Source organism: Xenopus laevis, chromosome 7L (assembly GCF_017654675.1).
Source record: "Xenopus laevis strain J_2021 chromosome 7L, Xenopus_laevis_v10.1, whole genome shotgun sequence".
Lineage (NCBI taxonomy): Eukaryota > Metazoa > Chordata > Amphibia > Anura > Pipidae > Xenopus > Xenopus laevis.
Window position 1 is genome coordinate 118,823,644 of NC_054383.1, and position 22,084 is coordinate 118,845,727.

General features: G+C 35.6%; 1 protein-coding gene across 1 annotated transcript in view; it reads right to left on the reverse strand.

The window, feature by feature from the left end:
• The window catches only part of otogl2.L (otogelin L homeolog), a gene marked incomplete at its 5' end in the record, with an annotated part of 52,158 nt that continues 30,074 nt past the window's right edge, over positions 1–22,084 (reverse strand). The window contains 30 exon segments of the mRNA NM_001089059.1: positions 1–1,295; positions 2,495–2,565; positions 3,186–3,278; positions 3,760–3,865; positions 5,087–5,122; positions 5,533–5,561; positions 5,905–6,013; positions 6,800–6,820; positions 7,732–7,754; positions 8,253–8,361; positions 8,489–8,533; positions 8,732–8,754; positions 9,486–9,594; positions 10,693–10,737; positions 10,965–10,987; positions 11,177–11,285; positions 12,104–12,148; positions 12,372–12,392; positions 13,212–13,237; positions 13,622–13,720; positions 15,035–15,140; positions 15,226–15,275; positions 15,590–15,691; positions 16,509–16,611; positions 17,801–17,832; positions 18,490–18,591; positions 19,260–19,365; positions 20,121–20,170; positions 20,751–20,853; positions 21,684–21,712. Of these exon segments, the coding sequence (NP_001082528.1) occupies positions 987–1,295; positions 2,495–2,565; positions 3,186–3,278; positions 3,760–3,865; positions 5,087–5,122; positions 5,533–5,561; positions 5,905–6,013; positions 6,800–6,820; positions 7,732–7,754; positions 8,253–8,361; positions 8,489–8,533; positions 8,732–8,754; positions 9,486–9,594; positions 10,693–10,737; positions 10,965–10,987; positions 11,177–11,285; positions 12,104–12,148; positions 12,372–12,392; positions 13,212–13,237; positions 13,622–13,720; positions 15,035–15,140; positions 15,226–15,275; positions 15,590–15,691; positions 16,509–16,611; positions 17,801–17,832; positions 18,490–18,591; positions 19,260–19,365; positions 20,121–20,170; positions 20,751–20,853; positions 21,684–21,712 (2,234 nt within the window). The 3' untranslated portion in view covers positions 1–986.

The following is a 22,084-nucleotide window of genomic DNA, read 5'->3' on the forward strand; positions in this document are numbered from 1 at the left end:
TTGCAAAGGAATGGGTTTATTCTGGCAAAACACCACTTTTACATGTATTACATTTATTACATTGCCATCTATTGCAGCAACAAAAACAAACAAAACCAGCATTATATCAGGCAGGAGTGATGATTTAGTGATGACATTATTTTGGTATAATGTTAAAAGTTGTGACCACATACCAGTATTATTGTAGTTAAAATGACTGTGTTTAGTATAGTAAGCATTCCATGTAACTGGAAATGCCATAAACTATATCCTTCCATAAAAAAGCCACATGTAAAAGCAGGAATTAAATTACAGTGAAAAACAGTCCTTCATTTTGTTTCCCACCAAGACTTGCTTAGTCATCTCGCATATCATTCAGTGTTTTAGACTTTGGCAGTAGAAAAATACTGTGCTCTTATAAAGTGCAGAAAATAAGTTGCAACAAGGCAGGCTTTGATTGTAATAGGGATGGGAATGCCAGGAAATATAAATCCCAGGAAATAAGGGATTCCTCAAGTTGGTGTAATGATAACTGCCAGTTTTAGTCAGCCAGTGCCCTAACAAGGATGTGGGTAGATTTCTACAGCAGCTAAAATGTCATCTTCATATAACTAAGCCTAAAACATTGTATGATAATGGAAGACACTACAAAAAAAACAATACATTTGCATTATACACACAATGGATTGTTCACAGTGATGGAACTGCTTGTATCCCACCCGCAGGGCACCTTTAAGTTGAACAGCACAAAGTGAGGTGCTCTGAAAATGTAGTTTGAGCCAATTTCCCCTTGTTTGTTCTCATTAAGGGGAAGATACTTGTATTGCTTCTTAGGTAACAGATACAAACGGAAGCCCCTTGGCGACCTCTGATCACTAAGGGGCTAAAAGAAAACCAAACATAATACAAAATAAGTTTTTAAGAAATAAGGAAGCAGAGATTGTAGAAGGTCCACAGTTGATGCCATTAGCTTGTAGCTAATGTTAGGTAGGACTTTAGGGATGACTTTAGCTTCTGATGAAATCTGGCCATGTATGGAAGGTACTTCCTTCGCTTGAGCCTTCTTCACCACTGCCGCTGCCACTGCCGCTGCCGCTGCCACTTCCAGGTTCAAAGGGCCCTGAGCAAGTGTTGCAGCCACAAGTTACTGCACTCTTTAAAATCAGACTTGTGTGAGTGCCGTCAGCACAAGGCAGTTGGAAGGTCCTGAAGCGATCGGTTTTTATAGAGCAGCATCGACAATGAGTTACGGGCTGCCAAAAGCTGGAATATTCTGTCTTGGAGTGACAGTATCCACTGCACACATCCAGTTCCACCTGATAAAAGAACACAGGAATTATTGAAGTGGTATTTTGTGACAAAAACTGAAAAATCATGAGCGCAGGACAGCTACAAATTAATATACAGGTTATTTGTAAGAAGAACATAATGTATTACGAATGTAAGTGTGTTAGTAGGTGATTAATGAGAGCACACTAAAAGCATAGACATTTGAATTAAAGTTTTTTATTTACCAGATTATAATAATATTTAATAATATTATATGGGAAAATATGTAGCAATCTGCTGGCATGAAATGCTTGTTAGTTACAGCTCAGCTACTGCTGTTTCCCATCTCAAGTACTCATTCACTAGTTTCTACATAGTGGGACACTTACTCCTTTCAGCTTGGTTTTTAAGATAAAATGTAGTGATGCACCAAATCTATTATTTTGGATTTGGCCAAACCCCCGAATCCATCGTGAAAGATTCGGCCGAAAACCGAACCGAATCCGAACCCTAATTTGCATATGCTAATTAGGATTCGGTTCAGCCGGGCAGAAGGATTCGGCCGAATCCTGAACCGAATCCTGGATTCGGTGCATCCCTAATAAAAAGTTTTTATCTTTTTAATATCTTGAAGCATTTCCCAAACCTTGGGTCTGGCTCTTCTAGGGAGCATAACCAGTTGTGAGTCATGTTATATCTTGTTGAACCATTAAGTCCTGCTCTATCTATATTGTAGACCAGTGATAAAAGTATTTTGTTACTAGTGATAAATGTTGTTTTGCAGCAAGGCAAGCCATTGTGCAAACCAATCATATAGCTTTACCGTTTATTATAGTTTAGACATGAACCACACATATCCTATCCTGCATAAACTCATTAGGCCACATTTAATTCAACGTGAAAAATATATTTTATTATTTATCTCATGGAAACTCAACTGAAGTCTATGGGGATATTTTGGGACTGAATGAGGAGAAAAGTGTGCTCCCTTTACATTGAATCTGCCCTAGATAATTAAAAATGCCAGATTATTAAAAACGTATTTTGGGTTTCCTTGTCCAACCCACTATTTCTAATCGGCGTCACCTCAATGTCATATGGTCCAAAGCTCAGACAGTGGGGTAGACATTGTCATGGCAGCCTACAGTCAAAAAAGCATTGTTTGCCACCTATGCATTGATATGAAGAACATATACAGTATCCCTTGATATTTCTGCCCAGGCACATTTTATATAAAGATACTTACTGTAGCTTTGCATTGGCCTGATGTCAGAAGCACAGATTTAGTCACTGGATGGCATTCATCCTTCTTACGTTCTAAAATGAAAATAAAATGGATTTGTTTTAACAATAAATTAAAGGGGAAGTAAAGTCTAAAATAGAATAATGCTAGAAATGCTGTATTTTGTATACTAAACATAAACATGAACTTATTGCACCAGAAGCCTAATCAAACAAATGATTTATGCTTTCAAAGCTGGCGACAAGGGGTCACCATCTTGTAACTTTGTAAAAACTTTGTTAAACATCTTTACAAGACCAAGACTGTGCACACGCTCAGTGTGGTTTGTGTTGCTTAGGGATCATCACAAATTATCAAAACAGGGAAACAAACAAAGCTGCTTGAGTTCTGCATGGCTGGGAAGTAAGGCGGGGGCTCCTCCTGCTGTTCATAAGTATGATTGTTTCCCTGCAGAGCAGTTAGGGACCGTCTGACAATTCCTATCCACAGCAGTAAATGAAGAGAGAATTTCACTGCATACAGTCAGGTTTCTTATAAAAATGGTACACATTTTTTAATTAAAGTATATTGGAGATATCCATCTTTGCTAAGCTACCACTAGTACCACTAAATGGCTAAAATGCTCAGCCAGTATATTTAAACATTTGCCACCCCAATGACAAGTTGTGTTTTGCCAATTGTATGTTATACATACCACATTTAAGCTTTGGACAACACTGGCCAGTCTGACTCACGGTCACCAGTCTCTCATCACTTCTGCACGTTGGCACTGTCTTGCATTGGCACTCTAGAAAAGAAATGCATATACATTATATATATATATATGCACAGCACAAATAGCAGAGAGAACAGATGACAGCAATATATAATAACAGAACCATAAATCAAACAATAACAGAATCACAGGGTCAAATACGATCATCTGAAAACATACTTAATTATCCAGAACAAAAGGAAAGAAATAATTTGGGGTGATACGATGTGTATGGCATTCCGAGGCCTTAATATAATTATTGACCTCTTTAGAAATTCATATTTCCACCTTTAAAAGGGAAAAATCAAGTATTTACTGTAAATAGCACTTTCTCAAGGTGCACTATGAGATTTACAGCAAACAATGGAGCCAACACAGTGTATTATGTAAGACAAGGGTACAAAGATCACCAATTTATACATAGGCTCTTAATTAAGTAACCTGTCCAGGATTAATCAAGGTATCCATAAGGTCTGTAGCTTGGTATCTAGTGACTTCTTCTGTCCATACTTACCACACATTTGAATGGGACAGCAGGAGTCATCCGGATTTGGTTTCTCAATAACTTTTTCATGAAGACGACAGCTTATTTTGACACATATCCTTTTACTGCAATCAATCTACAAAAGAATATAGAAGGAAAAGAATTGAATTGAAAGAATTTAGAGATTGCTTATTAATCATATCCACTTGTTTAGGTGGTCAGGGAAAGTCTTATTTTCTGAAAAGGGCAATTCAAAACATTTTATGGCAGCCATATTTTGGAGCACATATACTCCATCGCAAATGAATGATAATTGTGTATTTAGGGTATGGCTGAAAAGGCATTTGCCCTTTTGTTCCCAGGATTTGAGGGATATCTTGGGAAGAACATAGATACAATCCCCATGGACGTATTATATTGTATAACAAGGGTCATTAATTGACAGTATTCACGTTAGGGATGTCCAACCAACAGCCTACAGGTTGTGCTTAATTGATTTATGTAATTTTGTCCCTGGAATACAGTCTAGCCTATCTATGACCATTCTAAAAGCAGACACTTGTATGATAACCAGAATCACAGGCAAAGCATATATACATATATATATTCTAAGCCATGGTCAACCGACTCCAGACCTTGATGTCCTTAAAGGATCAGTAACATCAATTTTTTTTATTAAAAAATTCGCTAGTGTAGAATGAAAAAAAAAAACACAAAGACATAGTAAACTTTTAAATCGCAAAGTCTTTATTAAGAAATAACTTACCAAAACTTCGATTGTGCCATCATGCGGCGCTCGATTTCTCCTTCCTGCTTTTCTTATAGGAGATAGCCAGGGAGAAGAAATTGAGCGCCGCATGAGGAGGAGCGCCGCATGAGGAGGAGCGCAAGCGGAGTTTCGGTAATTATTTCTTAATAAAGACTTAAAAGTTTAATATGTCTTTGTGGGTTTTTTTTCGTTCTACACCAATGAATTTTTTGATTTGATGTTACTGATCCAGGATATCAGTACAGGATATCACTGCAAATACAATTGTCGAAAGATGGAGCACTAGAGATCACGAAAGTTGTTTAAAAAGTGAAATTTATTCCATTATCTTTAAAAGTATAATTTTGCATGCCCCTATCATCCCCTAGGATATCAGTGCAAACCTTGCTTGATATTTGATGAGCTAACTAGTATTTTAGTCATTATAATGTTATTAATACCATGATGAACTGGGCCAAGGACTTGGTTGGCCAGAAAAACGCTCTAATTTTTCACTTCAATATTTGAATATTTTAGTCATATATTGATTGTCTAAAGTTACAGCAAAACACAGGGTCCATACGGTACTGGTAGGAATTATGTCTTTACCTTGGTGGTGGTGATAATGGTGCTGGTTGAGGTTGTCTGTGAAGAGGAGGCAAAGTTTCATTAAAGGTAAGATTCTATTTTATTGAATTTATTTTATGTATAATAATAATAAACAGGGTCCCCCCAGTTACATCACAAAATGTAATTTAAATGTGCCACACGGCAATGGCCAGAATGAATCAGTGATAATGAAAATAAGAAGCATCTCATTTAATGTATTTGTTATTCTTTTAACCATTATACCATAACCTTCATTTTAATGATCACACTAAAGTGATGATCAAGTAATGCCAAAAAGGTAAAGAAAAAAAAAACCAATAGTTTTATAGAAAAGTTAATTCATGTTATACATAAGCATTATTTGGGTTAAGTAAAAGGGGGCTAAGGGGGTTAATATCAAGGTATAAGAAAAATAGGAAAATGGTTTATATTATGCACAAACTTACTATTGTAGATGGGGTTGTAGATTTTGGTTCTAAAACATGAGAAAAAACATTTAATTAGTTCTTCATTATTTTAGTAATATTAACAGGAATTCTAAGACACTATACTCTCTGTTTTAGGGTAATAGGTTATGCTTTATATGTTTGATCGCATTATGAAAACAAAACTGTAATGGTTACAAACAAGTGACCATTGGAGCTCATGTAAGTTTTCCTGGAGTTCCAGGAGATGGTTCCCTTCCACTTATATCATAGTTGTTTCTCTACTACTACACACACATACATAAGCAGGTCTTACAGGAAACCTCTGGCCAATATGGGAAAATCATGTTTCATATCACAATCACCTATAACATTGACCCATTATTCACTTACCACAGCGATACTTGGGACAGCAAGGATCAAATGGATTTGGCTCCTCAACCTCATTGTCATTAGGTCCACAGACGACATCTTTGTAACACTTGACATTATCACATTCTTGCTACAAGAATAAAGGAAAAGAAAACAAATTCAGCTTTAGAATGATTTTTTTTTTTTATTTTGGGACTTTTTTTCACCAACAAAATCAATTTTGTGGAAGCGTGGATGCAGAAAATTTGCTGTTAGAGAGTTATGTGGTCCCTATTTTTCATTTAAAAGAAGCAACATACTCTACTGTTGAAGATAGATTGGATAAGCACAGAAATATGGCTGCAGGCAAAAGGCCACCAGGCTTATAATGCCTAATGGGTCTATTTACGAACATTCAAAATTCTATTTTTCTTATGAATCTCTAAATTTTTTTACTTTTTCTGAATTTCTTTAAAACTCTACAAATTTGAGATTTATTAAGAGTAAAAGAGAGTCAATGGGAGCTGCCTGACCCTATTGTGCCATTTTTAATTAATTCAGACTTTTAGACGTTTTCTGATTTATTTTTAGTTAAGTAATTGACTGATTAAGTAAAAATTTTAGAGGTTTTAGATTTTTAAGGGCATCATCCGGGGTTTTTTTTTCATTTACACTTTTTATATTCGGATATTTTAGTAACTTTCATGGCATTCGTGATTTTAGAGAAATATAGTTTAATCGTGGTTTCAAAAACCTCTAAAACCAATAAAATTTGACCTTTGATAAATGGGCATCCACTATTTATGTGTGTCAGAAGCACAATTTTGCTAGATCACATTGGCTCTATGGAGACAATTATATCTACATACAGTATTGTGTAGATTTGTTAAAGGATTAATGGAACAAAGGGGCACTTTAATAGGAATTTGAATTGTACCTTGGTGGTGATCGGCATTGTCTGTGGAGAGGAAGAGAAAATGCTGATTAATAAAGAGAACTCTCTGATCAAACACAAGAAAATGTAGGCATAAAAATTGATTTTTAATTGTATTACATTACATTCCACCTTCCATAATCTAGTGGAGATTAAAAAAAATCTAGACAAGAGGTCAACCGAATACATAGTTTTTGCTACATGTTTTAAAATTAAACTATTTCTATTAAAAATGGTGGGGAGGAGGCTCGAAATAACACTGATCTAATATATAGAACACTGGATCTTGTTGATGTATTTGAATCTGTTTCGATTCATGAAATATCCTTTCTGTTGTCATTCTAAAGCCTAATTAGATACATCAATGTTTAGTTAGGCACATTACTGACTTTTTCTCTTCCAATTAAAAAATAAACTAAGGAGTTGAAAAATAAGGGAATTAAAATTCCAAATAAAACAATTTACCCTGCACTGGATTGTGAAAATCTTATTACCCTTTTATATTTACATACATATGTTTGCTTTGGGTTAAAACCAATAGTTTTTTATCATGTTGCTAAACGTCATTTTGTGTCTTGTGTTTATTTATGATGTGTTTGTCTTGCATCTTTTATCTGACCATGTCATATAGTGTAAGGGGATTATTTATGATAAAAAAAACAACTAGAAATGAACACTTATAAACTACTTGCTATATTTTTAATAACAAAGCCTTACTGGCCACCCTGCTACACATGGCCTGAAATACAACAAATGGTTCCTAAATACCAGGGTGGACGGAGGTTAAGTGAACTTTGGAAGAGGAGTTAAGTGAACTTTGCTATGGAAATTGGCAAAGAGATCTTTATATTTCATAAATTAAATAAGTGGAACGAAGATCAGGAATTACAGTTTTTATGTATTTAATTGATGTGCATAATAATCCATCTACTTACTGTGCTTGGGGTTGTCTTGGGCTCTAAAATAAAGGAAAATATATGTTAGAATATGAATACTGTGCAAGGAAGAATGGCTGATAAAACAGTATTCTGCTACAGATGGAGCACAGCATGTTACTATCGTTTTTATTTCACATTTGTACAACAGGAAAAATATACTCTGATTGTAAGAAAATACAGTGCCCCTTTATTAACAAAATAGACAGTACTCTTGCTTCTGCTATAACAATCCATGCTGAGTCATCGCAAGCAATATTGTGGCTCCAACTCTCATGTATAAATGCAGATGTGAACAAAATTAGTACTGTGGACACTGTATAATTAGCTTCGTTCTGCACTTAAACTGAATTTGTCACATTCCAGTGACCAATCAGACCTTGGCTTTCAATATAATTAGGGTCTTGTGTATGTTTTCATATTACTTTATAAGACTATAGGACACATATGACAACCATGGGTAACTATATCCTGCAGTTTATGTCAAACTCATGGGTAACATCATTCCACTCTGTACTTACCACAGCGATATCTTGGACAACAAGGATCAAATGGATTTGGTTCCTCAATCTCTATCTCGTTATATCGACAAGTAGTATCTTTGTAACATGTGATGCCGAAACATTCAGCCTATAAGGAAAGGTAACAGATATAAGAGGATACAAAATCTTATCGATGTTGCAGCGTTGTAGATTCTGAACAGTGTTCCATTGTAATATACTAAATATTATAGTGAATATTTAGCCCTGTCTCATACCGGAGTGGTGGTGATTGGTGGTCTAAGTGTTGTAGTGAATTCCGGCTGTAACATGAAAGAAAAACAGCACATTATTGACTTCAAATAAAAACAAACTGTTTGTTGATTTAAGCGTGGAAAGTGGACAGGGTAATTATATTTCATACAATGAAATTATTACTATAATTGATTATTTTTTATGAGATTAGGGATTACAGCAACCTGTACAGCAACCTAACTAATATGCACAATCCATCTACTTACTGGGCTTGGGGTTGTCTCGGGCTCTAAAATAAAAGAAAATATATGTTAAGAATATAATTAATTTAGCAGTCTGAAACAAGATAAAACAGTACAATGCTACAGATGTAGCACATCACTAAAGGCATGATATTTAACTGCTGAAATTAAGTGACATGATTATCTGAGATAAGTATCTATCTATCATTTATTCATATCTATCATCTATCTATCATTTATTAAAATCTATCTTTCATTTATCGATAACTATCATCTATCTATCTATCATTTATTAACATCTATCTATCTATCTATCTATCTATCGTTTATTAATATCTATCTATCTATCATTTATCTATATACAGGTATGGGACCTGTTATCCAGAATGCTCGGAACCTTTGATTTTCTAGATAACGGATCTTTCCGTAATTTGGGTCTTCATGCCTTAAGTCTACTAGAAATTCATTGAAACATGAAATAAACCCAATAGGCTGGTTTTGCTTCCAATAAGGATTAATTATATCTTAGTTGGGAACAAGTATAAGCTACTGTTTTATTATTAAAGAGAATTTTTTTTTTGTATAAAATGGAGTCTATGGGAGACAGTCATACCGTAATTCGGAGCTTTCTGGATATCGGGTTTCCGGATAAGGGATCCTACATCTATCATCTTTCTATCTATCTATAAGACAATAGAACATGTCTGGCAACCATGGGTACCTATATTCTGTCTTTCATGTTAAACTCATGGGTAACATCATTCCACTCTGTACTTACCACACCAATATAATGGACAACAAGGATCCAGTGGATTTGGTTGCTCCCTCTCTATCTCGTTATATTGACAGGTAACCTCTTTGTGACACTTGACATCAGCACATTCAGGCTACAAGGAAAGGTAACAGATATGAGAGGATATACAAAAATTGAGTTTCTTATCTATTGTCAGGTATTGCTGGGATTCAAGCCAGGGACATTTGGGTTTCTGGCTCGATACCTTAACCATTTGGCCAGGTGAGCAGCCTGTAGGGTTGCTCGCTATGTGTTACCTGGCCTCTGCAGTCCCAACCCAGCTGCAGCCTGATTGGCCTCTCCAGCCCCAGCCCAGCTGCAGCCTGTTTATCTTCTACAGCCCCAACCCAGCTGCTGCCTAGTTGCAATCAGCCAATCAGGGCTGACTCTTCCCTATTTAAGGGCAGCACTTGGAACACTCCTTGCCAGAGCATTACATTGTTTCTCCCTAGTACTGCGGCAGTGCCCCTAACTAGGTAGGCCTAGCTCTTGCCCCTTTTCCCTTATTCCTCCTTGCCTTTGTCTGCTTGTCCTTGTCTTGTCTTGCTTTACCCTTTCTTGTACCTTTCCAGCCTTGACCTTGATCTGACCCTTGCCTGTTCTCATTTCCTATTCCACCTTGTACCTTTCACTCACTTCATCTTGTATCTGCCTTGCCGGTTCCTGCTTCCTGACCTGCTCTGCCTTGTACCCTGGCTTGTTGCTTCCCTAGTCTCCTTCTGCTCCAGTCTCCCTGTCTTGCTATCCTGCTCCAGTCTCCCTGTCTTGCTATCCTGCTCCAGTCTCCCTGTCTTGCTATCCTGCTCCAGTCTCCTTCTGCACTATCCCCAGTTTGATCTGATCTACGCCCGCACCGTCCTGTCCCATCCAGTCTGTTCCTGTCCTGAGTCGTCGCCCTCTTCATCCAGCCTAGTCCTGATCTTCACCCTCTCCATCCTGTTCTGCTCTGTATCTGATCCAGACTGACTCTTCGCCCTCATCAACCTGTTCCTGCCTTCCCTTTAAGTTTTCCCTAGGTACATACAGCTCCTACCTCAAGGAATCGCCCTTTCACTATAAGTCTCCACAGCGCCCCCTACCTAATCCTTGACATCTATGTGATGAAACAATCGCTCAGGCTCAGTTTATAACATTGTAGCTTTTGGACATTGTTCCATTATGATATAGTGAATAGTTTAGCCCTGTCTCATACCGGAGTGGTGGTGATTGGTGGTCTGGGTGTCGTAGTGAGTTCCGGCTGTAAAAATAAAGACAAATAGCACATTAATGACTTATTCTCCTCAAATAAATATTCACAATTTGTTAATTTAATCACGGAAATCAGACAAACAGAAATGTTAAATAATGAAATTGTTTGCTACTATAGATAAATTTTTCTGTTTGTGTTTTTTTTTTTTTTAGAGATGAGGAATTACAGCAACCTAACAAAGTTCATAGCAATTTAATCACAATCCATCTACTTACTGGGCTTGGGGTTGTCTTGGGCTCTAAAATAAAAGAAAATATATGTTTAGAATATGATTACTTTGGCAGTCCAGAAGTCAGTACTTTGTACAATAGATAAGTAAAACCTTTGCTTTCAGTATTAGTGGCCTTGTAGAAATGTGTAAATGACTATGAAAGAGCATAGGACACATGTGACAACCTTTGGTAACATCATTCCACTCTGTACTCACCACAACGATATCTTGGACAACAAGGATCAAGTGGATTCGTTTCCTGAATCTCTATCTCATTGTATAGACAGGTAACGTCTTTGTAACACTTGACGTTGGCACATTCAGGCTGTAAGGAAATGTAACGGACATAAGAAAATATACAAAGACAATCTCTCAGGCTATGAGAAAAGGTAACAGATTATATACAACCACAGAAATAAAGTTGGGAATTCGCTACCACTTAGTTCAACTGAAGAAGCTACTCAAAGTCCTGTTGCTTTAGACTTTTTTCTACTAGATACTTTAATTAAAAGCATTTTCAAGTCCCCTTTCAGTAAAATAGCACTTTTTGTCATTAATTCTGAGATTACCACCTGAGTACTGAGCCTTTTCTTTTAGAACTTATAGCACCCATGCTTTTTTTTTAAATTTTTAACATGCCCCCTAGGGAGTTGTACTTGATGGTCACAGGTGCAGCTCTTTGTGCTTGCAGAATGGAGTGCAAATAGTTCTGTCTATATATTTGGTGCAGCCTACACCATGTCTAGCATACTGGGGAGTGACCCATTGGCATGTTGTGGGCATAATTAGCACCTCTTTTCCTTTTGAAACAAGGAAGCCCTTATTTATTACCTGCAGGTTTTTCTGGATTTATACTGTATACTGCACCATTACATTGAACTTATTATCTATGTGATGAGACAATCTTCCTTATAATGTTCATAGCACAGTTTTTCATTCTGAACACTCCTGCAATAGTACATAGTAAATAGTTCAGGCTATAAGGAAAGGTAACAGATATAAGAGGATATACAAATATAAAACTCAGACTGAAGAAAAAAGAGATCAAAATAAGATTATTTTCTGTATGAAAATTAAATAATCTCTCCTACAATACTGAAGACTAAGTTTAGATTCTGAACAGTGATATTTCAGCCCTCATACCGGAGTGGTGAAGATTGGTGGTCTGGGTGTTGTTGTGAGTTCCGGCTGTAGAAAAAAAGAACAAATCAACGTTATTGATGTTTTGCCTTCAAATGAAAAAAAAAAAACAAGAACATTTTTTTTATTTTTCAACTCCCAAGGAATAAAAATAAAGAACATTTTAATGGCATTCTCTAGTAAGGAAAAATAAAATAAGAGCATGTTGCATGGGCCATTGGTTTCAAAAAGGTAATGTCAGGTTTGAGATTGTGGCCAAACTGTTACATACCTCTGTTACAGATGGAGTAGTCTGCAAAAGACAAAAAATGGAGATGTCATGAATGCTAATGTAACAAACACTTTCAAATACAAGGTAACTGCTAAATTAAAAGGTATATAACAGGTTAAGCTTCCACTTTGTGGCTCAGTGCCTTTGTATGATCATGGTAACTACTAATATCATATTTTACAATATTTGGAAGTGTTGGAAGTTACTGAGAAGTCACTGAGACGTTCCATGGCCATATAAAAGCCACAGGGCTGCAGTCTGAGTATTTTGTACAGGTCTCAGAGACTAAACCAGTAATGACCCAGAAATAAATATTTTGAAGGTAATTTAATACCTGGAGAGAGACCCATAGCTCCCAATCAGGTAACATTTCTTGGACCTTCTATTACATTACCCCTAAAGAATTTCCAGTGTGTTCTTGTTGGAACCAATGTTGTTGGAACCAATGCCTTATGTCCACACCTAAGGAAACCCTGGATTTTCACTAGCAATGTTTATTGATATATCATAGTGATACAAGCGGATAGCCATAACATTTGCATGTCCTAAGTTTGTTCCCAAAAACCCTTCTGAAATATATTTATTCTCTTTGAGCGTCAGCACGCTGATTGAATCTTTAAAACTCCTTTATTTCTCTGAAATCCAAGAAATAAAGACATTTTAATGATTTAATCACAATGCTAGACTTCCATCAAGAAATGTATTGGGTGTATTGAAAATGCAATAACCAAAGCAAAATACCCTAACGATAGCTGTAAAATACCCAAACAAGAGCTGCAAACTGGTTGTCATGAACATTGACCAACATTGACCAATCACAGATAGCATCTATTAACTTACAGGTGTTCCTGGAATTGCATCAGGAACTGCAAACAAGAAAATGAGGCGTTAGTGTACAGTTTAAAGCTTGAATTGAAGAAGAGCACAGTCCTAAAAGTTCTTGAAATCTTGGCTTCCTAAGTATGAGCTTATTTTATATTGAGTTACATTATACGAACGAGACGATTACAGCTATGGCAGTAGTATCTAAGACATTGATTCTCAACCAGAGACTCGTGAGCAACATGTTGCTCATCAACACCTTGAATGTTGCTCCCAGTGCCCTTGTTTGGCACAACTTGAACTTTTTTCATGCTTGTGTTGCTCCCCAAAACTTTTGAATGTGGCTCATTGGTAAAAAAGGTTGGGACCCCTGAACTAAGACAAAGATTAAAGGTACCTCAAATGTGTTGCCTAGGATGGATACTTACTACAGGTGTATTTGGGGCAGCAATCTTTTTCTGGATCAATCTCCATGGTTGGCTTGCCTGATTTACAAACCAGAGCTGGTGGGCATGGGTCAATGCAGTCTGTAAAAGAAAATCCGGTTTCAATATTTTTTATTGAAAATTTTTTTTTAAATAGAACATACAGTCATAAATATGACATATCTTATTAATAACAGTAAAATGTTTACATCACAAGATAAAACAGATAAACGGACCAGGTCTGAACTTAAATGTATAAAGAATTGGTTAATATCTGTAATTATACATTAAAACATTCTTATGAAATATTTGCTTAATCTATAGGACCAATCACACTACAACTTTATTTTTGTTGTTTTCCTAAATGGAGCAGAGCCTAATAGAAACTGGGGGACCAAGATCCTCCCTGCTAAGTTTCCAAGGGTCGCATCCATCCCTTAAGGATATATGCAGTGCATTTGTGTCCTTTTAACTAATAAACCTTACGTTTTATTTTTATTTGTAGATATGTCTACTATATTAAGGGATACTAATGTGAAGTTCTATCGCTTACTAGTTTATATCGATAACCATAAGTAATCAAATAATAAATCAACAGGGATTGTCTAACGGGACATGTCACTGAATATATGGATAGGATAATTAGCTATAATGACCAGTTGTTTAAGTATTGCAGAATCAAAGTAAATTTAGCTAGTGAGAGATCTAAAATTCAGATAATTTGGATGCAGGATACACTGACAACCAAAGACTCGCCCTGTCGAGAAAGGTTTGTAGATTTCCACATTTAACAGCCCAAGACTTCTCAGCTGTCAAGTTGAAATCCACTTTTTTCAGAATGTCAGTAATTTTTGGAACATATGGAGATTTCCAGTTATCAACAATTAGAAGTCTTGTGGATACAAATATATGATATAATATGAGCCTCTCTCTCTTGGGCAGGTCCCTGATTCCCAAGTGTAACAAAGCCATACCTGGGGGGATATGAGTAAGGTTAACTGGTAATTTTTGTAAAACTTTTTCTACTTCTTCCCATATTGGTGTAATTTTAGGGCAGTGCCAGAAAATATGGTCCAATGAGCCTGTTTGGCCACAGTTCCTCCAGCACAAAGGTGTTGTTCTGCTGTCAAATTTGGATATTTTTTCAGGTGTCATTGTAAAAGAAAATCCAAGAGACTGTACAAATAACTTGGCGCAAACGCTATCCCTGTATGCTTTCCAATGTTATAAATAAGCATTATATGGGACAAAGCTATGGACTCTTGGCCTCCATCATGCTATTAATGCAAAGCCAAATTACAGTTAAAATGTATTTTGGTAAGTTACAATGATAAGAACCTGAGAGAAGGGTTTCAGTTCAATAATTTATACTCATCCTGCAGATATAGCGCTGACATACTATAAAATACCACTTACCACAATATTCTATGTTACAGCAAGGATTGTTCCCTTTGACAGACACAAGAGTGGAACCATTCTTTGTGCAAGTTATCACTGGGCATTGGATATCCTTGCATATTTCCTTAAAGACAAATAAGTACGACTTAGTTATTTCATTCCTTTCGTGCATTCATTTTTTCATTTTGTTACAACTTTGCTCTTCTTACCTCTGGTGTGGTTTTTGGTGGTTCGGGTGGTAAGGTGGTAATTGTTGGTACTACAACCAAAACAAAACACAATTTTTATGAACTGGGCATCCTCCAAATATGGCAGTCACTGTAACGTACTACATAAAAGATTTAAGGGATAATGTAATACAAGTCGCAACTTTTGAACTGGATCTAGTAACCCATTCTATCAATCAATAGGTAGAACCTGTTTCAAAAGATGCTATGGGGTTACAAGACCTTGTGCCTATATTTGTGACATTAATTTAATTACCCCAATGATGCTAATGAACAGCTAATAATTATTATTATTATTATTATAAATTATTATATTTCCATCTGCATTGCACTCCTATATACTTACAGCATTCATAGGTTGGACAGCATTGAGTATTAGGGTCAAAGATTTCCATTGGTGGTTTTCCATCCATGCAGGTAATAGGAGGGCTGCATGTCTGATAGCATTCTGTAAAAAAAAAATTACATTTAAGATTGTTATGAAAGTTTGGGAAGATACAATCAGAATGTCAGAGTATATGCTACACATCAGCTACTGTTTAATAGAAAAGCAAGATTGCCCTGACTTTGGATCAGACTTAAGAATAAAAATAAATGCTCCCTGGGCAGATCAGCGAATGCTTTTGTCATGTGCTTTATACAGTAAATGGCTTATTTCTCTCAAATAAGGGGAAAGTTGTGCTCAGCACTACACAGTTTAATTAAACAGGGTATAATAAGGACGAGACCATAAAATTCAGACAAACAGAAAGATTATATTAAAGGGGTGGTTCACCTTTAAGTGAACATTTAGTATGTTTTAGAATGGCTAATTCTAAGCAACTTTTCAACTGGTCTTCTTTATTTATTTTCTATAGTTTTTGAATTATTTGCCTTCTTCTTCTGACTCTTTCCAGCTTTGAAACAGGGGTTCATTGACCCCATCTAAAAAGCAAATGCTCTGTAAGGCTACAAATGTATTGTTATTGTTATTTTTTATTACTCGTCTTTCTATTCAGGCCTCTCCTATTCATATTATAGTCTCTAATTCAAATCAATGCATGGTTGCTAGGGTTCTTTGGACCCTAGCAACCAGATTACTGAAACTGCAAACTACAAAACAAAAAGCTAAATAACTCGAAAAACATAAATAATAAAAAATGAAAACCAATTGCAAATGGTCTCAGACTATCACTCTCTATATCATCCTAAACGTTAACTCAAAGGTGAACAACTCCTTTAAGGACAGTAAACTACTTGTTTTGTGCCTTTATTTGGAAACTTACCGCACACATATTTTTGACAGCAGCGATCTGAGGAAGGAACTTCAACCATTTGTTCACCCTCCCTCACACATGTTGGAGTATTGCAAGTCACACCTTTGCAGTCCTAGAAGTCAAAAAAAAAAATAGACCAAATGATCTCACTTTCCAATTTTGGTGTGTGAAGATCACATTAATAACTATGTTCAGTTATTTCCATTATATGTAACAATTTAAGTGAGGGATCTGCAACCTACAGCCATTTAGCTGATACCATCCCTTGACAACATCCCTTGACAGGCTTGAGTTGTTATGGGTTGCTGGGAATCATAGTGCAACACAAACTACAGAGCCTCAGTTTGGCCAAATTTAAGAACTGAAAAGTCACATGCAATATTTCTTAGAAATTATCAAATGCACTAGGTCACTAAGAAACTTAGATAAGGAGATATATGGTATGTATGTTATATAATTATGGTTATGTGGACTTTTATCAATGGTCGAAGTGAATTCGAGGGAATTTTCAAAGTAAAAAATTCGAAATTCGAAGTAATTTTTTGGATACTTCAACCATCGAATAGGATACTACAACTTTGAATTTACTTCGACTTCGATTCGAAGTAAAAATCGTTCGACCATTCGATAATCGAAGTACTGTCTCTTTAAAAAAAACTTTCACTTCAATACTTCGCCAACTTAAACCTGCCGAAGTGCTATATTAGCCTATGGAGACCTGCCAGAGCATATTCCTAAATTTTTTGGATTGGAAGGAAAATCGTACGATAAAATCTTTCGAATCGTACTACGATCGGAATACAATTGCGTGATGTATAAAATCCTCCTACTTCAAATGTCGGAGGATTCTATTTGACGGTCGAATTTCGCAGTATTTTCCACTTCGAAATTCGACCCTTGATAAATCTGCCCCATAGTAGATTAGAATTTAATCTGTAGAAACATGTAAAGGTGCATACTATCTTGTCATTTCTATTTTCACTCATGATTCAAATACGGTTTACATTTAATAGTATCACGATAGACCTAAAACAACATAATAATTTTATACTAAAATTTGATGCTGTTTACTGAGAAAAAGAGGTCTGCTCGTGCTATCAAGTTCCACTTAATGATAACATGCAGCCAAGTTACTGTGTGGGAAGTTGTCCCTGGCCAGTAACCCATCAAATGTTTGTTTTCACTGCTCAACTTGCAGCTGGCTAAAAAAAAAGCCAATCGCTGATTGGTTGCTATGGGTTACTACCCATGTGCAAATCCGCCCAATGTTTATAAATGAGCCCCACTAAATGCCCACATACCTCTGGAGGTGGTGTTGAAGTTGTCTCATGCCCTATGAATAAGAAAATATTTTTCATGTTAAACCATATATTGAATACATCAACACCATGAAAATATCAAAAATGAATCCTGAAAACTCTCTGATCTCTCATTCCAGAATAATTGTCTGGACAGGATAGGCATTACTTCTGCTAGATGAGTAGAGGCAGCAACAATGGCAACTAGATCTGAGCAGATCTGATTGATCTAGAGCCGAGGTGGGTGCATTTTCTTTAAACTTGTCAAACCTGAAGAACCCTAACTATTGCAGACTAAGCCTCCGTTATACAGCCAAGCAAATAAACAGCTTGGGCGATGTTCAATAGGTAGAGTACTTTAATTTAATTTTTAATAGATTTTAAAATGAGGGATGTCCATTGTCCAGCCTTTGTTTCTCCTGCAACTATTGATTTTAGGAATTGTAGTTGAGTCTAGACATTTCTCCTACAATACCGTTGTATTTCCCTATTGATTCTCTTTTACATCCTATGTGACCTTCAAAGTGTCCACTACTTCAAGAACATCTAAGTGCAGAGTTAAATAAAAAGTAACTTAGACTTTGAATAAGCCATTGTTTCATATGCGTTGCTAGAGAATGGCTTCCCTCTATCAGTCAGTAAATAATTCAATGTTACATGGAGAACAGTGAAAATGTCCTGGGTGTACTTACTGCATTCATACTGAGGACAGCACTGAGTAGCAGGGTCAAATATCTTTACTGGTGGTCTTCCATCAATGCAGATAGGAGGAGGGGTGCATATGTTATTGCATTCTGCAAGAAAATATTATATATCTTAAAGGTGTTTATACTGGTGTTTCATAACGAACCGTATATGTGTATTGTGTGCTTTCCCTACTCTTCTTGAGACTTCAAGAATTTAAGAATAAGCCTTAACAAAGTTTAAGGGGGTTATTTACTAAACTCTGAATACCAAAAAAATTGTGTTTTTTTAAGTGTAAAATCCAAATTTTTTGTGGAAAAAAAACCCACAAATTTTTCGGAATTTATTATACCCCCAGGATGGAAAAAGTCTGAATCTGAAAATCCGGCAACTCAGACTTGCCGAGGTTGCATATCAGTCAATGGGAGAGGTCCCAAAGATTCTTTGATCTGCGCTGGGTTTCGTGCAATAAGTCTTCAGAGTTTTCGGGCAAAAATCCCAAAAAAATTATGAAAATTCTGAGAAATTTGTAAAATTCGTATTTTTTACGATTTTTTCCCGCAGGCAAAATTTTTAGGGTAAGTGTATCAATAAATAATAACCCGTGCAGATTTGGTGAGAGTTTTTTATCAGAAAATATTGAGATAAATTCGGACTTTGATAAATAACCCTCTAAATGTTGTCCAGGAACAACATCAAATAATTCATTTTTAACAGCTTCAAATACTCTTAACTAGTAAAAGTCAACTATAAAAATAGTTTTCATAGTAGAACTTACCACAGACGTGGCGTGGACAACAAGGATCTGCTGAAGGAATTTCCACCGTACTCTCTCCGTCCTTCGTACATTTCACCACCTCACACTTGACATCGCTACACACCCCCTGTAATGAAATAAACAACCTATAAAGTAACCTGTGGAACAATATTTGTTTAGCACTTTTGTTTTAATACGATTCTACAGTTCATGCAGATTCACACTGGGCTATGGGGAAATATGGCAAAATGATTTTTTTTCATCTGGAGTATAGTGTAAACACAAAATAAGTATAAAATTATCAATGATCCTTTAAAGGCTCTAAATTCAAATACCACATTAAATCTGCTGCTAACATTTTTACTGCATTTTTCAGATTTCCTTTTTTTTCTAAAAATTCATGTTTTTTATTTCTCTAAAATTTGAGATTGCTTGAGTATAAAAGCCACGAAAAACTCCAATACAAAAATTTGCCAGGTAAAAGTTGTTGAGGTCCTATAGAAGTAAATGGGAGCTGCGCTAATTCCATTGGAGCTTTTTTTTTTTTTTTTTACCATTCAGACTTTTTAGAGGTTTTCGGATATTTTTTTGCCAGTGGAAAAAACTCAACTTTTTAGAGGTATTAGAGATATTCATTCAGTGTTTTTTTTCTGTTCGTACTTTTTATATTCGTAGAGTTTATAACATCAAAATGCTCTAATACCACTAAATACCACTAAAATTCGACCTTTAGTAAATAGGATAGAAATATTTTATAGCGAGATGAAACATATAATTTCTAACTCCATAATAATTGGGGAGTCAACCAACAAGGCCAGTGAACATTCAATTAAATGAAAATGTATCATTATGACTTCTTTTGGATTGTCTATGGATTCTTACCTGTGTAATTATTGGTGTAGAGGTGAATGGAGGCAGAGTAACGATTTTAACTGTAAACAAAAAAAAAAACATTAAATGCATATCTTATAACTTTTTATTTGGTATTGAGCGCTATTGCTTTGTTAACACATTATAAATGTATATAAACATGTAATACACAAAAGCTATGAAAATCTTGTAAATTATATCCTTCTAAACGGTGAGTTCTGATGTCATCAGTGATAAACGGTGAGTTCTGATGTCATCAGTTATAAACGATGAGTTCTGATGTCATTTCTGTCGCATGACTCACTGAAATTTGTGTATTATAATAAATAAAATACCCCCAGTTGCAAAATATGAGGATATTCGAAGTTACCTTGGAGTTCCATGACCTGTATAAAAACACTCGGCCTTCGTCCTTGTGTTTTTATATGGTCATGAAACTCCTCAGTAACTTATAATATCCTTATATTTTACAAAAGGGGGTATTTTATTCACTATATAAATACAGAGACATTAAATACGAGTATAAGTCTACTATAGATGGGAATTCACAGTAAGGAAACTGCATCATTTTTATACTTTTCTTCCTGGCTAAAACATTGCCCTTAGTAATTATAACTCTTCAGAGTTCATTTTTTAACTTACCACACACATAATGGGAACAGCAAGGATCTGTTGAAGTAATTGCCACCAGGTCTTCCCCCTCTGAACATGTCTTCACATCACATGTTACACCCTTGCATATTTCCTGTAAAAGGTAAAAATACAACATTATTATAAAGGTAATGGGAATATGAGTCTGTATTATTGATTTTGTTTTTTTGTTTTTCTAGTCATATAATGATGTAATTTCCAGAAAATACATAATATATAGTCTGGACAGGCACTGAATAATATAATGAGTGTAAAGCTGCCAATCATTTCAACAGACTTATGTACTTTAATTTCCCTTAAGCACCACTTAATGTAGCTAATGTTATGTACAGAACATTTGAATAGTATTTTTGCATATAAGTGGAGCGGTCTAATAATTTGCTTCAGAAATAGCATTCGGTGAGGGGCAGTTTTATTAAAAATTTTAATTGATTTAAAATGTAACGTTTTTGAATTTCTGAAATTTAATGAACAAATCTTGAAAATCTGAATGATAAAAACCAGCAACTCAACCTGGGGAGATTCTATAGAAGCCAGTGGGAGGTGTATTTTTAACATATTTTAAAGGTTTTTTTTTACTAACACAATAGTTTTTCCCATTAAAAGTTCCTTTGTAAGTATGCCAATGATCAAGAGAATAAAATTAAGATCACAAAAAACAATTGGTTGAGTTTAATCTCGTTCTTTCTCTGTGATTGAGTATCAAAAATAATTCTAATTCAAAAAGTGATAAATCAGCTCCCCCATGTTCATGAACTTTTTATGGATGTCAGCAACTAATAAAGATGTATATTTTTTAAGGCACATTAAAAGCCTGGGAACATGGTGGGAGGCCCATTCATAAAACGCAAATTTGTATCATTTTAGAGGTTTTGAAACGACAAATATTCTCATTTCTTCATATTGTGCTTGGTGGCACCTTACCGGTTGTGGGGTTGTAGTTGCTTGTGGAACTATAAAGAGAAAACAGTGGATATTATAATTCATGTACAATAATAACAAGGCTGTAGAACTCTTTTTAATTTGCTAAGAAATACTACTCTATTTTCTTATGTTTGCACCATTGTTGTTATTATATTTCAGTGAGAAAGAGATTCCATCCATCCGTGACGTTAGAATTGTGCCATGGTGCAGTTGATGGTAAGGTTTGGGAAATATAAAACAAAAAAACACAATAGGACTTCGTCCCCCAAAAAAGCTTTTGGGGTATGAATCCCTATTGTGTTTTTTGTTTTATATTAAGTAGTGATGCCCTCTAATATAGTCAATTATCTTTGCTCAGTATTTTTTGTTATTTTAGCAGATAAGGTTTGAGAAACACTCAA